This window comes from Anastrepha obliqua, chromosome 3 (assembly GCF_027943255.1).
Source record: "Anastrepha obliqua isolate idAnaObli1 chromosome 3, idAnaObli1_1.0, whole genome shotgun sequence".
In the NCBI taxonomy this organism is placed as follows: Eukaryota; Metazoa; Arthropoda; class Insecta; order Diptera; family Tephritidae; genus Anastrepha; species Anastrepha obliqua.
This window is the reverse complement of record NC_072894.1, coordinates 24,046,457-24,065,222: the sequence shown is the minus strand read 5'-3', so window position 1 is coordinate 24,065,222 and position 18,766 is coordinate 24,046,457. Positions and strand designations below refer to the sequence as shown.

General features: G+C 38.7%; 1 protein-coding gene across 1 annotated transcript in view; it reads right to left on the bottom strand.

Moving 5' to 3' along the window:
- Positions 1 to 660: 660 nt before the first annotated feature.
- The window catches only part of LOC129240627 (homeobox protein araucan), a 67,598-nt gene continuing 49,492 nt past the window's right edge, over positions 661 to 18,766 (bottom strand). The window contains exons 3-5 of the mRNA XM_054876546.1: positions 16,714 to 16,817; positions 4,111 to 4,409; positions 661 to 3,940 (exon numbers count right to left, since the gene is read on the bottom strand). Of these exons, the coding sequence (XP_054732521.1) occupies positions 2,961 to 3,940; positions 4,111 to 4,409; positions 16,714 to 16,817 (1,383 nt within the window). The 3' untranslated portion in view covers positions 661 to 2,960. The remainder of the gene's footprint in view (positions 3,941 to 4,110; positions 4,410 to 16,713; positions 16,818 to 18,766) is intronic.

Genomic DNA, 18,766 nt, shown 5'->3' with positions numbered 1-18,766 from the left:
TTGGGCCGTATTTTTTCCAAAATGAGGCCAGTCAGGCAGTTACTGTGAATGGTGTTCGCTATCGTGAGATGATAACGAACTTTTTATGGCCCGAATTGGAAGACATGAATATAGACGATATGTGGTTGCAACAGGACGGTGCCACTTGTCACACAGCTAACGAAACAATTGCTCTTTTGAGCGAAAAATTTGATGGCCGAATAGTCTCACGTCGCGGCGATGTCAATTGGCCGCCAAGATCATGTGATTTGACACCATTGGACCTCTTTCTTTGTACTTATTTGAAAGAAAAGGTGTACGTCGATAAGCCAGCAACAATTCAAGAGCTAATGGATGAGATAATTCGGCACATTAACGGCATAGAACTTCAATTATGCCTCACCGTCATCGAAAATTTGGATCATCGAATGGAGGTGTGTCGCCGAGGCCGCGGCGGCTATTCGGCCGATATTTTCTTTTATACATAATTGAGTCATACCAATATTATCATAATAAAGCGAAATGTTAGTAATTTCTTAGAAAAATTGTATTTTATTCAAAATCAACACCGGCCCTTGAAACTTAACCCCCCTTTATAGCGTTCGGCCATCAGCCTCCACAGGCGAACGAAAATTAATAATTCTTTTCGAAACTTCCAAGAAAAAGAAAACAACAGGTCAATTTAAATTTTTTCATATCTGTTTTATTTATTATTTTTGATTTATTTTTTATTTACTTCTTTATTTTGGGATTAATTTTTATATTGCAACTAATTACTGCATTTCATTGCCATTGCGCTTCCATTGCTTAACCGTTACTCACTGTGTGCGTGTGCATTTGTGGGAGGGTATGTGTTCTTGCGCGTGCGTTTTCATACATACATACAAACATATATACCTGTGCTTTACATAGGCGTACCGCTGCTGACACAATACTCACAAGCCATTTCCCGCACTGAACAAATGAGCGAATGAACAACTGATAACGACGCTGCGGCGGCTTAACAATCAATCAGCTAATAAATATTTGCTTTGTTTTCAATTTGTTTTTGCGATTTCACAATTTGATTTGCAGCGTCGCAACGTTTGACATGCCTGCTACAACTAACAGTTCTTCGCTTCGCTTCGCTCCGTTCGTTTGTTTTGTTTGCTTTTTTCCACACTTTTGCGCTTTTTACTTTCCGTTATTGCTAATGCAAAATGTAATTAAATTATAGTTACTACAATTACAATGGTACAATGCGTTGAATATTCAACTGTATTTCTTTAATATATTTATTTATTAATTTTTAGTTTTTGTTTTTTTGTTTTACTTTCTGCATTAGAGTAATTATTTTTATTACATACTGCACTGCTTGGTTCTGTTTGAAAGTACGTACTATTAATTACATTACATTCCATTACGTTTAAGTTTGCTTTATGACTATTTTTATTTTAATACATTACATACATTTTCACTAAATGCTATTCACTTATTTACGGTAACTCTCCGCTATGTCTAAATATGTAGTTATTGTATAAGTAGATGTATGTGCCAAATAAAACACAAATCTGTATACATGCGATTATTTACAATTTACAAAAAAATATACACTTTTACCGTTTTTTTTCTGATTTCAATGGGTTTGTAACTCTCAGGGGATTTCACACTTTTCTTTAATATTTTTTGTAAAATTTTTTTTTTTTCAAAATTGTGCACGGTATTTTTTGTTTGCTCTATCAACATGAAAGTTGCAAATAAATATTTTTTTATTAATTAATAAATTATTTTACAAACGACAGGAACAAAAACGTTTAAGACTTAAAACAATACAAAACAACCTAAGTGACTATACAGTGTTAGAGTATACCATACATTGAAAAAAAAAAAACAAAAGAAAAATCTTACAACTATTGAAAATATTTCTGCACTCCTTACTGCCTTGCTGCACTCTGATATGTTTTTTTTTTGTTTTTTTTTGTTTGTTATCTTGCAAAACTGAAATAAATCTTGTGGCGCAAATTTTTCACTGATACTCAGTTTGTGTCTGGACTATGTATGTGAATACAATATTTGAATACTTTTACTTCATATTACATCTGAAATGACAGTTTCGAAATCCTTCTTCTTTACACCTCATATGCTACTCTCCCTATTCATCTTCTAAGGTACTTCCTTTACAATTTTTTCCTTCAATCGGTGTATCTCTTGCTTTTTACAATTTCTTTTATTAACTGTTACTTTCTATAAGCTCTGTTTGCATAAGTTGTATTTCTATGAATTTCATTTTTTTTTTCTCAGTGTATTTTCCATTAATTTCGTTTTCTTCGCTTCCCTCTTATTTGCAAAGAAATAAAAAAGAAGTAGAAAAAGAGAAATTTCGACCAGCTTAGTACTGTTTGAGTGGTTCCCGAAAGTGTCTAATGCTGTTAACTTAATATTATATTTATTTTCGCTGAATATTTCTCGGCTAATCAAATACTTTTTGGTGTAAACGTCTTCAAGTGGGCTGTACTCACCGCTTGCTCTCAATTAAAAATTATCAAATCACATGTAAATTATTGTCCGATAGTACAAATTCTCAATTTCAATGCGCCCACAGCACTACGCTCACCTTTCATCCACTACTACATACATAGCACACAACGCAGTCATTTACAGTCGCAGTTACGTCGCTCGAATTACGGCCGTAGCGTTACTTTGGGCGCTTGCTGTTGCAAATGCTGTTCGCGGAAAGCGATCAACGAACGAAAGGCGGACATTGGCGAGGAAGCGGCTGCTGCTGCGGCCGCTGCCGCCGCCGGTATCACATGTGTCAATGTGTGCGTGTGCGTATGGGTATGTGTGTGTGTGAGCGCAGGCGATGGTGTGCTGACGAGCAGCATCGAGGTCGACGTGGGCGCCGTCGACCGAGGCGGTGGCTGTGACGTATTCACACCGGTCAACAGAGCCGTCGTTGTAGTGGCTGTGGCTGCCGGCGGTGTTGGTGATACCGTCAACTGTCATGGTTTGCCTGGAGACAGTTTACCCGAATTGGAGGAGTTCGATGAGGAGTTCGAATTGCCCGATATGGGTCCTATATGGTGTGATTGTGCTAGACTCATGGATGTGGGAGGCTGCACGACATCACATCCAATTGACGAGGAGGTGCTAGAGGCCGATGGCGATGCACCCGCTGGTGGCGGCACATGTTGTGGTGTATGATGGTTGCCGGTCGTGGTTAGGCTTAGTGGCGCGAATGGCGTACCGCCAGCGACTGCTGCCTTCCACAGTAGCGGATTCATGCTGAGGCCATTGTGCGCGGCCAAACTGGCGCCGAAATTGCGCTGATGCTCGAGAAATTCCTGAGACGGGCCGGTTAGGCCAGCGGGCCCATAGAAACCGCGATAGAGGTCGGGTCGCACGTAAGGCGAATAGTTTGGTATACGCGCCGCCAGTGGCGATAGAATCTTACCTGGGGAGGCGTGTTGCGTGGGATGGCCGTAGAGAGCAGGATGTGTGGGTGGTAGTTCGCCAAGGCCGACACTTGCCAAGCCCATACTGCCGGGGGGACTGTCTTTTGACGACGAGTCTTTGCCGTCCTTGGAGGCCATATCCGCTAGGGACCATATGCGCGGTTTCGCCGCTAAACTGGCGCTTGTGCTGCCGCCACCGACACCGCCCGCGGACTGCAATGAGTTCTGTTGTGCCTGCTGATGCTGCTGCAGCAACTGTTGCTGATGATGGTGGTACGCGGCGATGTCGGGTGGTGAACCGGCTGGCGGGCGGAAGTGATGATGCAATGCGGCGGGATGGAAAAGTGGATGGCCACCGCCTGGCATGCCGACGGGGCGATCGTAAAGGTCGGGCGAGCCATTAGGTGAGCCGGTACGCGAACCAGACCATTCGCTGTTGTTGCTCTCACCAGGACGATCGCCAAGGTCGCCAAGACGATTCGAGCGATCTTTGTCGTCATTTGAGCCGAGACCGGAGTCTTTAGCATCTGTAAGTTGCAAGGAAAAAAGGAAGCAAACAATAAAGGTTAAATTAATAGAATGAAGTTGAAGTACAGTTTAGGATACAAATGAAGTACAGCGATGCGCTTATAAATAGGTGAAATGTGCAAATGGTAATGTTTTTTTTTTTTGTTTTGTATGCTCAATAGCAACTTACCTAGCAAATCATTGTCATCGGTGCTCTTGTGATCGTCATCATCGATATTGGCGTCATCGTCATCGACGCGATTTCTAGGCTCCCACGTCATTTTATTTTCCTTTTTCAGTCTTCTTCTCGCATTCGCGAACCATGTCGACACCTGCGTCAACGTCATTTTCGTAATTATTGCCAGCATGATTTTCTCCCCCTTGGTGGGGTATGGGTTCTTTTTGTGTTCGTTCAGCCAGGCCTTCAGCGTAGATGTGGTCTCACGTGTGGCATTTTTGCGACGCGCTCCATTCAAGTCGACACCATAACTGCAAGCAGACGTAAAAAAAGCAGAAGAAGAAAGGTTAATACTGCCGAGGTTTAACGGAAGAGGTGGTATGTGCGCAACAAAATCTGCTCTAAGTTATGTTACACCATTAGAGTGGCGTAGTAGTAATGGTTTGGGCGAGGGTGAGTTTTAGTGTTGTCGACACGGCTGAGTGCAGGTGATTACAATTAAATATAATGCGGCATAAGGCGATTAAAAAATGGGCGACATGGCAAATTTCAGGCGCCAAGTTATTAAGACATCGTTTAAATTCTATGCCAACGCATTGGAAAAGGGGTTAAGAAGGTGTAAAGTAAGTGAGGTATTTGGAAAGCCGTTAACTGCAGTAATGGCTATTTGGCAAATGGTTTACATATCTGCGTGCTTTTTAAATAAGACTTTGCCTTAAATATGAAAACTGATGTAAGGGGTTTATAAAGAAACATTAGGGCAGTTATTTGGTAATAATGGACTAAACGGTAGTACCACCTTTCCTCTCGAAGGCCTTAGTGAGCCAAGATCTACACATCACATTAGACCACACTATATGGCAACTTAAAACTGATGTTAGGCTTTGAAGAAAAGTCGTATTTTGTGTCTCGAGAAATTTGCACAGAATTTAAAATAAGCGCAAGCAAATAAAGAAGTGCTAAATTCGGTCTGAACCGAACTTAGAACTTAAAAATGACAAGCACTCAGAGGCAGTGAGAATAATATGTTGCTTGTAACATCAGACAGATTGACGGAAATTTAATCTAAGCATACAAAAAGCGGGCGTGATTTTTATGCCATCTTAATAATACTTATGCCGCATCCAAATGAGATGGAGGCAATGGTTGTGCTAAGTTTGGGTGAGCTTTTACAGAGACACACGAATTTACCCTAATGGAGGCGTGGCACCAGACATGTATTTTGTGAGTAATTTGGTCTTATTTATAACGGAGATATCAAGTTTTTTTTCTTTTTGAAAATTGCCGTTACACGTAAGGCAAGAGTGGTTATTGACTGCTTTCGCCCATTTTCAATACCAAATTAGCCTGGCCCAAAAGTAATAAATGTACCGAACTCCCTTGAAATCTATTAATTTTGCACGAGATATTGCGCACACAGGCGAGAGGACAGACAAACCTGGCGAAATCGAATCTTCTGTGCGCAAATTAAATGGTGAGGCTTTTGTTTGCTTCAGCAGCCACATTTATTCTGACTTCATGCCACTTCTTAAACTTAAGCAAAGCCTGCCTAGCCTACATAAGGTAAGTAGAGGAAACTTTCCAGAAGTTTCGTTACCGCAAAACTAAAGGTTTCTGTTACTTAGTGTGCCGTGTGCAAAGCGCTTATCATTATCACTGCCTCTTCAATGACTTTCTTCAATAAAGGCCATTCGCGCTATTACAGTGCCAACTCCATTCATTTGTAGTTGTTGTAGAGTTACATTTACAACAGTTATAAAGGTTATCTGAGCGCGGTTAGGCTAGGTTTTAGTGGCAGTCGGCTTAGAGTAGCCAACTCAGTGTGTGACATGTGAAGCTTACTGTTTATTTATGCTGGAGCAATTTAGACTCTCTTATGAAGCGTAGGATAGGTTTTATCCTAACGTCGGATAAAAAAACAAATGCATTAAATTAGCTTGAAGTTACTTTTAGTAAGGAAGCTATATTAATTTTTTAAATTTTTCAAATTACTTACAATTTTTTTTTTTTAATTATTATTATTTTTAATGAATATTTCAGCTAAACTAACATCGAACCATTGGAGCAGAAAAATTTTACTGCCAACACTGAAATAACACGCACTAAATTTCTTTTATAATCGTGAAATTTCGCCGTTGCAATCAAAATTGCAACGTTTCGCTGAACGAACGTTAAAAGCAGCTGTTGCCGCATGCAGACAAAACAAACAACCCAGCCCCCTCGCACATGCTTACATCCTACTTCAAAGCAAAAAAACTTGTTTTGCATTGCATTAACGGCAGCTTGCTGCTGCTACACTTATTAAATTACATAACAACAACAAAAAGCAGTAACAACACACACAACACAGTTAACAGACAACATGATTCACAGCGATTTTTTAATTGATTTTACGCACAAAGCGCGACTCAACGCAACGCAATGCAACGCCACACCACACAAATGTCACACATGCCGCACACAATGTGGCAGCGCTCCAACAACCAGCCGCGCGCCACACCTTAGGCACAAAACTTGGCGGACAAGCCACAAAATTTGGTGGTACCCGACATAGACGCTTTTGCGAGGCGGCCAGGTCGGCGGTTAGCATTTACGCGCAATTTGTGGTATTTTAATAGGCGCCACAACAAAAAATAATATGGATTTAATAAAGAAAGAGAAAAAAAAGATAAAACTCTACAACAGATCAAATAAACTGCAAAAAATGGGGAAAAAGGCTACAACAACAAAAGCAACAAAGCATAAATTAACACAAATGATGAACCGGCATTATTGGACCGCACTGGGAGCGGTTGATTGGTTATTTGGTGCACACCCACTAACGCGCTAGAGAGTCTGCTTTATTTGGCGCTCTCTGTTTGTTGCGATACGCAATTTGTGTGTGTTTGCAAACAAGAGCAAAATAAAAGCAATAACAACCACTGCACATCTACGAGTATTTTTTGGTCGCTGACGCACATTTGCTTATTATGGCATTTTGTGGTTTTGCGAACAGCTGGTCAGTCAGTCAGTGAACTAACAGTGGGCTGGGCAGTTTGCATAGCCGTCGGCGAAACCACCACTCAGAGCGTACAGCCACACATACACAACGTGCGTACACTCAATGCATACTCGCATACGAGTACAAACATTGTATGGGTGTTCACCACATTGTGGGCTGTGCTTTTTAACATACACACGTATGTATGTATGTGCACATGAGCTCGTATATATTCACAGTTACTTTTGTGTACATGTTGTTTGAAAGTAGCTTAATTTTCCGGCTTGTTGCAAGTCTTTCGTAAATGTATGCGTTACATTGTTGGTGGAGCCAGTATGTGCATGTGGGTTCACCGCTGTTATGGCAATATTGGCTACGCTTCAACCACATAATTGCTGTTTGAACATGAAAATGGGCTGCTACCGATGCTGCTGTTGCAAATATGTGTATGTTTGCGTGTAGCAACGTCTGAACTACAGCATAACATTTCGCTTTGTAGAGTTGCTGATTGATTAAAGAGATTACTTTATACATTTTTGAGGTATTCTTCACATCAATTTCGTATTTTTTCTATTTATTAGAGAAAGAAATCATAAGAAATTGTAAAAAAATATGTTCAATGGATAATTCTCAGCAAACCGCATTTTCTCTATGAATTGAATTTAAAGAATGGTTTTCAAAAACTTATTTTTGTTTAATTAATTAATAGAAAAATTAAGGTATTAGTATTGATAACTAATTTCTAAGAAGTATTGGATAAAAGGTTTTGAACGCATTTGAAAATTTGGTAGTGCCACAGGGAGAATTTGATAAAAATGAAACATTTAAATATATGAAAATTGTATGAAAGCCGTTTTTTTCCTCAAATAGACTCGAAAAGTGTTAGAGGTTGGATTGCAATATTTATACAAAATGTTTTACAGTTAACGGTAACGTATAAGGGTATATTTAACATCCCTATACCCGCGCTTTGGCTTGTGAGACCGATTAGCAACACGCGTGCCTTTCGTTTGACGGCGAAAGAAAAAAAAAAACAAATCAGCTGGCCTATTGCTTTCACCTTTAATTAATAAATTTAGATTCGTTTTGATATCGCATGAGCAGAATTTATGAGCGATGTTGCATTTAATTGCATTTAAAAGAAAAAGTTGTGAAATAGAAACTGAGTTGATTCCGTGTCTTTTTCTTCCAGATAACTGCCGAAAAAGGCACTCTAAACTTTATCGACTGCTCGGAGAGGTGACTCGAGAGGCCGAGAAACTGAAATTTTTGGTAGCTTCCTTATTCTTGGCAAACGAGCCGTAATCTCCGCGAAAAAAGAGGCCCAAGCGCATGATTGCGAAGAGCTTTAGGTGCTAGTTAACAAGAAAAACGGTCAAGCATTCCACCAAAAAGACCATCCTTGACTAGAGCGATTTGCTGCAGGAACAGATATGGCGACACAATACATTTAATGTATGGAGAGACCACTGCTGTGCATTACTGCCTGATAAGTAACTGCAGTAAAAAATATGGAGAAAATTATAAATGTCACGGTTAAACAAATAACAAAGCCGCTTGCGCCGCCGAACTATCAGCTGAACTATACAAGCACGGCAGCGTGGAGCTGTTAAGGTGCATGCACTGGCATGCTTGCCAACTGGAACTTAAGCATACTCTGCCTAATCCACAAAAATAGTAATACTGCAATAGGCGTCAATTTCTGAGGGTTCAGTATATTTAATATCTTATATAAGATTCCATCGAATGTATTATGAGAAAGACTAAGGCGCACCATCAATGCATCTAATAGGACCTTATCAGTGCGGTTTTATGTAGACCTGGTAAATCAACAGTCAACCAGATGTTCTCCACATCTTTGAGCAGAGCCACAAGAAGACACTCGACATGTACCAGCTTTTTGTCGATTTGAAAGGTGCTTTCAATAGCACGAAAATAAGTTGCCTACATGCGCCGATGTCTGAATTTGGTATTCCTTCGCGACTGCGACTTTTAGGAGTCGTTCGTTTGATGCTAAGTGAGATTTCAAATAAGGCGACACTATATCGCCCGATTTCTCTAATGTAGGAGAAGATAGTGAGAGTGTCAGCACTGAATCGAGCTGGCACAATCGACATCGTTGCTGGTTCTGTCTTTTCCAATGTGGATAAAGAAGCAAGGTGAGTACGTCTGGAGATGAGCGAGGGCAATACGTCTTACGAGGGCAATTTGCGCCTTGGCAACCAGTCATTGTTGTTATAAATCTGAAAAAGTAGTGGACTGTATCTACTTATGAACCAGCATTAAAAGTGATAACAACGCCAGCATTGAAACCCAATAAAAAAATCTATCTCTTTCTCCCCAACAAGTGCTACTTTAGACTGAGTAGGCAATTGTACAGTTAAGTCCTCTCTCGGCGGAATAAAACCACACTCTACTATTATACTCGTATTGTATTTACGGCGCAGAAGAATGGATGATAGCAACATTAAAGGGGGCAGCCCTTGGAGTGCTTGAGCGAAAGATTATGCGGATGATTTATGAACTTTTGCGCATTGGCGACTGAAGAGGAGTGAGCTAAGAGTATTGATAGGATTAATTGCGAGGCGCAAACCATGGGACACCCATATGACATCAGGTCACGATGAACATCGTCGGCGATCAACTGTGCACATGTTGCTTGAAGGATGTGGATAATAGTGGATGATGGTCTTAGATGGTACAACCTTGAGTCCGATGTATTAAGAAAGGACAAACTACATTTTCTTACCCTCGACACAATGCTAAGGCTCATTGAAAAATATGAGCAGTTTAATCGTTCTCTATCATTTTAAATGTTATCTATTGGTTTTAAGTGAAACACTATTAAACGGCTAATATTGCCTGAGTGCTTGGCAACAATTTGTAGTCATGCAAAATTCCGTTCCACGCACAACGTGGCACAAAACGAATCATCCAATTATGTGTTTGAATAAGTTTTTTACTGAATAAAACGAGAAGTTATTTCGAGTGTTGGAAATCTTAAATATGAGCTTTAAGTGGTTAGGGGTAGTCAGAATTTTCAAAAAAATGTTTTTTTTACATATTCTTAAAGTATAATATCTTAAAAATCTTGTGTGAAAATTTGAAATGAATCCGACAAAAAAATTTCGATTTTACTTAACAATTAATTTTCCGTTTTTTTTCTCGAAAATCTGAAAAATATTTCCTGAGACCGCCATAAAGTTAATTTTGCAAAAAAAAAAACAGCTTCGATCAGGCACAAGATTCTCTATTAATAAAACTTATTTCTCTTCCCCGATTGATTTTCGATGAATCTCCAAGGAAACGGGCTCAACACAAACAGCGATAACTTTTACTTTTATTATATTAATTTTTTATTTTTGAAATTTTGTTAAAGTTAAGTCGAAACATGATGTATTAATGCTATGTTTTTATTTTTGTGAAATAAAGCAATTGACTAGCAAAACAAAATTGTTGAAAATCATCATATTTTCGGGCGTCTGACTACTTTAACCTCTTAAGCGCTCCATTGCTTGTATGTTGCCGTCTAGTTCACAAGTGTCAAATATGGTTGACCTACCATTTGCAAAAAGTATAAGACTTCCGATGGGGTGATTAATTTTGCGCCATCTTCTATATACATACAAAGTATTAGTACTTGGAAGAAATATCAACGGATAATTAAATATTTACAAATAAATACTTTTCTACTTACTTTTCATATGTTCACGTACGCACTTGTGTGCGTGATGAGGCTATATGTATGTATGCGCGTATCTGTGCCCATATGTAGGCGTATGTACGCGTGTACGTATCCACAACTATAAGCACCTATATTATCAACTTTCAGTAAAATATGTCGCATAGGCCGTCACAATGTCTAGATTCACAAACAGAAATCAACTGAAACACCTGCACTCAACTGACCGAAATCGGAAGCGAGCTCAGGGCTAACCTTTTTTGCTTGGCTACTCTAAAATCAGACGCGTGTCTTTGCTTGTCAATGCCTATACTGGCGTAGTACTTTCATACCTAAATACCTACAGTCATGCAAGTATTATGCCAGCATTTAACAGGTGTTACTTGTGCTGTGACATTTTTCATTTAGCTTAGCTTAGGCCATTTTTTTTTACAAATAGCACAAGACGTTTACGATTTGTAAAATTTGTGTTAACACCTGACAGGAAAACACAAATGCATAGTTGGGCGCAAACACATACACACATATCGTACATATACATAATTACAAATCTTTTCCACTAATATGCAATAATTTGCTACAAAAAGTAGGTGCGACTTGGATGGTTTCGGGTGCAAACAACACGTAGCCGAAAGCTAGCATTCAGCGAAAACATTTATATAAAAAAATATTTAACATGACTTTGACTTTGTTATGCGTTCATTTCCTGCAGAAACACGAAGTTTTTTGCTTTTTGTTTTTTTTTTTTCATTTTCAATACTTCATTTTTACTTGCGGAAACACCTATCTACATATGCGTATATACAGTTTACATACATATTTATGTATGTGAGATAAGTGCGCGTAGGGCGTAGTGCATTACGTGACGGGATGTTTTCAATTGTCTTACTGGCGTGTGTTGAGGTGAGAATTAGTGTCAAGTAAAATGAAGATATCTTCCAGGTATGCAAATAAAACATGATTTTGATTTACAATGCTACTTATGTACATATTTGTACATATAAATGTTAACACATCGAGATAACTACTTTTCCGTTTGTTTCACTGCATGTCATCACTTCATTGCACGCTTTTATTTTATTTGAATTTTCTCATTTTCTTCATATGCATCAATTATAAAGGGTGATGAGATTGGAGTTAGTTTTTCCAAAATGATTTTTTTGATAGATCACGCGTGACTACTGTCAAACTAAATGCATAATTTACTTCAGTATTCATTGACATTTCAGCATGCAAAGACTTATGCCTCAACAACACTTACAAATCGTGCGTGTTGTATTGCGAAAATAGACGCTATGTGCGAAGTGTTAATGGAGCGATCAGGCCCACTTATGGCGATTAGCGATGAGACCCATTTTTGGCTTAATGACTACGTCAATAAACAAAATTGCTGTATTTGAGCTAAAAAGCAATCCGAAGCCATTCGAGAACAGTCAATACATCCATTGATGAAAACCGTATTGAAAACAACTGTTTTGTGAGGCCTGTAAGCTAAAGGAATCATCGGCCCATATTTCTTCAAAGGCGGGGCTGGCGCTAATCATCATTGGCACAGTGAATGGCGAACGCTATCGCTCTATGGTAAACGCGATTTCGATGCTGGAAATTTAAGCCCCTGGTCTCCACAACATTTGGTTCCATCAAGACGGCGGACGACTCTAATTGCGATTGGATTGATTGCATCGTCGTTTTGGTGCGCAATTTATCTCTCATCTTGCAACAATGGATTGGCCATCAAGATCATTTGATATCACACCTTTCGGCCTTCATTTGTAAAGGTGTGTTAAGTCCAAATGCTTTGTGGGTGAAGCAGTTTCAATTAAAACGTTGGAAGCCAACATTACTACAGTTATTCGCGAGATACTGAACGCATACCCCGGAGGTCGAGTCATTCGAAATTGGTGTTTACGTATAGCTGAATTACGGCACAGTTGCGGCCAACATTTAAAAGAGATTAACTTTAAAAAACAAATTAAACATTAATGATTCTACACAAAAATAACTAATATTGCCCCATCAATTAGAATTTTCCCTGTTTTATTTCAATTTGAAATCCGATACCTCTAAATTCAGCACCCTTTGTCATATTTTAATATTTATGTGGCATATCTATACACCTCCACACTTTATTTTTATTTCTTTATATTTCGCTGCTGCTCCACTTGATTTGCTACTTTGTTTGTAATTCATCATCATCTTTACGAGCTTGACTGCTGGTGAGGCTTGTACGAACGTCAATTGCATTTTACTCGCATTGCATTCAAACGCTGCAGCTGCTCTTCGATTTGTTCAAATTCTCGGCTATTATTGTTGAATTTTTATTTCAATTGATTTTTTTCCACTTGCCGTCGTGCATGCCCCTTGCTGGCTCGCTGCCATTGATTAGCGCATCAGCCATGCCAGGCACGCAGGCACAGCCAACACTGTGCGCCTGGGCATATGTGATATACATGTGTGTGCGTGAATTTGCATTTATGCGCTTTTATCGCTGCTTGCCAATGCATTTAATAGTCACTTGGCGGCAGGAAATTATGCACTGCAGAACAACAATAAGAACAACTTCAATTGAACGTGAGCCAGCCGCGTTCTCTTTTTGAGTGCCAGCTACCGCTAACGGGCGACAAAGCTAACACAACAACATGACTGCTGGAGTAGGCCGCCTTCGTGCGCTTCCTTATTTTGGTTGACTTCTTTTCGCTTTAACCCACACACACGCACTATGTGCATATTCAAGGCAAAGCTTTGGAGTTTTTCTTTATTTGCACTGACGAGGCATTCACTTCCCTGCTGGTGTGCGTTGCGCCATATTTTGCTGCCAACTTAACGTGTTTCATTAAAAAAACAAAACAAATATTTATTATTTAATTTTATATTCCACCTTTATGCTTATCGACAAATTGCTGGCGCTGGGGATCTTTGCAGAGGCACCTTCAGAGGCATGCCGAGTCTGCTGTGGTGGGTGGGTGGCAGTGTGTAGGCGCGCATGCGCAATTGCTACAAAAAAGCAATAATAATGCATAGTTGGGAATTATTCATTTTTTCTGCCGCTACTTTGCTTGTTCGTATGGATTTCTATGATTTTTATCTATTGGCGCCGTCTACCAAGAAGCCGCCGCCATTGGCTTGGTTATGTGTTTTTTTTTATCGTAAAAAGTTGTTGGCGGTAGCATTTGTATCAGTTAAGTGTCTCTATTTGTACGAGTATGTTATTCGAATGCGTGTAATTACATGCGTATATTTCTGCGTAATTGACATATCTTATACAGTGCTTTGTTAGGCGGAATTACATGAAAATATGACTCGCATGTGATTGCAATCTCTTCAAAAACAATAGAGAGCCACTGACTCAGTGAAAGAAATTGGAAAAATACCAAAAAAATATTTATAATCCTCCCCACCCTACCGTCTATCTGTCATGTGCTGTTAATTTTCATCATATTTTTTTCTACACTGCCAAGCTTATTAAGATTTACAGCTTTAAAACAATAAAATCATCTGCTCAAATTCACTGCTTAATAATCAAACTTAACAAATGCGACTTGCCACACAAAATAAGGGATGCCACATGCACGAGGAAAAATGTATATGTAAATGTTGGTGGCATAAGAGCACCCGCTAAAGCTTCTTGCATATTCAATGTGTGCATTTGTCCATTAAAAGCAAAATGTTGTCACACAATTTGTACCCATCGACTTCATTGGGTTAGGAGTTGGGCGAGTGTTGCCCACTGAGCTGACGCAGTAACCCCAGGATGATTTACCCTCCTTGAAGAGCATAGATTTATTTAATTGAAATATGTCGTTGGTTGCAGGCTGCTGTTTTCATTTTCATTTGTACTAGCTTCACTTGATGTATCACATCACATTGTTGTTGTAAATGTAAGCTATACGTAAATGGGAATTGAAATTTGAGCGTGTGGAGAAAAGTGGGCGTTACCATATAGAGTTTGCTTGTTTGCATATGAGGCATCAGATAACCATTAGATATGCCAAAATATCAAGATACCGGCTTTTTACAAATACCGGCAAGTTCGGGATTTGCTGTTCGGCATTCCGGTTTTTTTTAAAACCCGACAAATTCGGGCCTATTTAGCAACAATCCCGGGATTTTCGGGATTTGTTCTTTCCGGCGAAGCATAAAATGTTTCAGCAATATTCGCGAAGATAGAGAAGCGTTTTCAAACTAAAGGGTGGTTAAATTTCAAGGGCCGATGTTGAATGTCAACGACACCGTTGGACTTCTTTCTTTGGAGTTCTTTGAAAGAAAAGGTGTATAAGCCAGCAATAACTCAAGACCTAAGGGATGAGAAAATTCGGCACATTAACGGCATAGAACCTCAATTATGCCTCAGCGTCAACGAAAATTTCGACCATCGGATGGAGGTGTGCCGCCGAGGCCGCGGCGGCCATTTGGCCGATATTTTATTTCAAACGTAATTGAGCGACATCAATACTATCACAATAAAGAAAAATGACAATAATTTCTTAAAAAAATTTTATTTTATTCAAAATCAACACCGGCCCTTGAAACTTAGCCACCCTTTATATTGCAAATTTCTCCTAGTGTAGTTAAATTTGTAGTTGTATGTATTTTTGTAATTTATGTTGGTACATAGGTCCAACTAAATCTGAAACGGATCTAGGCATTTAAATTAATAAACGTGAACGCCAGGGAAGACTCGTGAGGATGTTAAAAAAAAGATGACCGTACCGAGCGTTGGAGGCCTTACAACTATGTTGACGACACAAAATCCCACATTCTGTCATCAGAAAAGTATTGAATTTACTCTCATCGATGAGATTATATTACTCCGAAATTCGACTGGCTTTTTCGCGTTAGTTTATCTCTTATTTGCTTGACTTTTAAATGTATTCCTTTACGGTATTTTATATGTGAAGAAGATGGGGTTGGTAGGTTGTGTGTTTTTTTTTAATTTTTGGGTCTGATATAAAGGGTGGCTAAGTTTCAAGGGCCGGTATTGATTTTGAATAGAATAGAATTTTTTTAGGAAATTATTGTCATTTCTCTTTATTATGATAATACTAATATAGCTCAATTACGTATAGAACAAAATATCGGACAAATAGCCGCCGCGGTCTCGGCGGCACACCTCCATCCGATGGTCCAAATTTTCGATGACACTGAGGCATAATTGAGGTTCTATGCCGTTAATGTGCCAAATTATCTCATCCTTTAGCTCTTGAATTATGGCTGGCTTATCGACGTACACCTTTTCTTTCAAATAACCCCAAAGAAAGAAGTCCAATGGTGTCGTTGACGGCCCTTGAAATTTAACCACTCTTATTAATATACTATATATCTATATGGCGGCCGCCGTAGCCGAATGGGTTGGTGCGTGATTACCATTCGGAATTCACAGAGAGGTCGTTGGTTCGAATCTCGGTAAAAGCAAAATTAATAAAAACATTTTTCTAATAGCGGTCGCCCCTCGGCAGGCAATGGCAAACCTCCGAGTGTATTTCTGCCATGAAAAAGCTCCTCATAAAAAAAAAAAAAATATCTGCCGTTCGGAATCGGCTTGAAACTGTAGGTCCCTCTATTTTGTGGAACAACATCAAGACGCACACCACAAATAGGAGGAGGAGCTCGGCCAAACACCTAACAGAAGTGTACGCGCCAATTATTTATTTTTTTATATCTAATATACATATTTTTGTTGATAAAATACTTTAAGAGTTATTGAATTTGCCAGTTGTACCTAAAATTCTGTGTCCCCTGTAATTGTCCCAATTTTTTCCATAATTGTTGAACTTTTTTTTAAAGTTTTTTTTTGGTATGTTTGTTTTTTTTTTTGTATTTTTTAATATTTTTTTATTTTTTTTAAATGTTTTTTGTACTTTGTTTTTTTTTGTATTTCTTTTGTAATTTTCCACATATTTGACCAGTTTTTTATACATATTTTTAGTTCCATTTCCATTTATTTCGTACTCACCTATTGAATGGATAGCCGAACGCCGCATCGTAGGGATGATACACTGATGGATATGGCCAAGGCGCACCACTAGCTACTAAATTCTCTTTTAAATCCAAGCCGGCCTATAATGATATAGAAAAAGGAAAGGATTATAGTTTTTCCGGAAAGCCATTAAACTTAAAAGAAATAATAGCAACGGGCAAATAGAATACAAAAATAATATTAAAAATTTTACAAAATTATATACAGTCAAACTTCCATAACTCGAACTTCTATAACTCGAAATCTAAAGAAGTCGAATATTTTCATTGGATATTGCAGATTCGAGTTATAGAAGTTTGACTGTAAATATATAAAAATAATAAAAATCTCCCAAATATGTTTGGCAAGTCATCCAATGAGCTAAAATATCAATATAAACGTTTCGAAGCCGTGATAAGCAACGTCAACATCAGCGTAAGAATTTAGGCATTTCATTCACAGGGAATTTCCAAACAAAAATCAGCAATTTTATTTTTTTGTTATACATTTTTTATATTTTGTACAAACCTTGATCTCAACATGCTAAGGTTCCATGTTTAACAAATTAACAAATTTTTATGTTGTTTATTTCTTAAAATAAGCTACTGCGAAGTTCTTTTGCCAATCTTATACTATTCATACACACATACACTAGTACATGCCTATGAGGTTATAGATTTTATAAACCACGCATTTTGCTCGAGCTGAGCGATAACTTCGTCAGTGGCCGATAGTGCGGGGCAGTGCTGCTGCATTGGGGCGCGAACGTCATTCGCTTGACCCCCATAAATGTGACAATAATAAATTGGCGCGACTGTCAAAAGCTTACGACTTTTTGTTTTGTTTTTATTTCCTACATACACACACACACACACATACATCAATATTTATAATTGCACAATCTAATAATGTATTGAATTTTATTAAACGACGGTACGCGTACACTTCGCAAGTGATAATTTAAATCAAATAATGAGTACATAAATTCTAACAAGGCAATTAACCACACTTGTTTGTTATTTGCTACCCCGCAATTTATTAAATCTTGAATATGGGAGCGTAATTCGAGTGCGAGGGGTGGTGAGCTGAAGTGGCGCGGGCGTTTTTCTTATGAATTGTTGGGACAAGCATTTATTCTTAAAATAACGTCGCGCTTGTTCAATATACTAATGTATGTAAATTTAATTGTATGGCTACTTATTGAATTATCAAGACAGTTTATTGTTTTCATTGTTTCAAAGCAACCAAGCAACCTTTGCGTATGCATGTGTGCATGTGTGAGTACACACATACATGTGTGGTTGATCGTTTGCTAATTACAATTTGACAAACTAACAAATAAATTAATGCGGGCTACAAATGGCGCACTTCTCTGTCAATCTGAGTAAGCATTTTTGTCTTATTTGTAAAATATTTAGCTGAGCAACAGACTGCCCGACTACGTGACTGTTTGTGTGCCGCAGTGGCTTTTGTCATTCACGCATTCGCGCAGCTGATAACCATAGCCAAAGTAATAATAGTTGACATTTGACGCATAGAATTCATAAAAAATAGCGCATACCTATAAAAGTATACGGACGTTAATGTAAGAATTTCAACACTGTTACGCACATAGGCACTTTGGTTTCATTGAATCGTTTGCCCAAGAGAAGCACAACCTCTGATAAGAAGTCGAAGCTTTTGAAGCATTTATGAAAAAAATTCTATCTTAGAATAAATTCATTTTTGCAAATCACTGGCCCTTTGCATTGCATGCATTCGCGAACAGCTGCCGCCAGTGAGGCTTTGTGTGTGTGTGTGTGTGTGTATACCTGAAAGCGTGTTTTCAAAACAAACGTCCAACAACAACAATAACAGCAAACAATATTAACAACACGTTGAACACATTTATTGCGTGATTTGATTTTAATGCGTCGATATAAATTTCGCCACATGCATAAATGTGTGTATGTGTACGAGTAAAAGTATGGAGTGGTTGTTGTTGCTGCTGTTGCTACTTGTGCTGTTGCCACTGCAACCGTTCACCGTAGCCTAAAGTGCATGCGTAGCA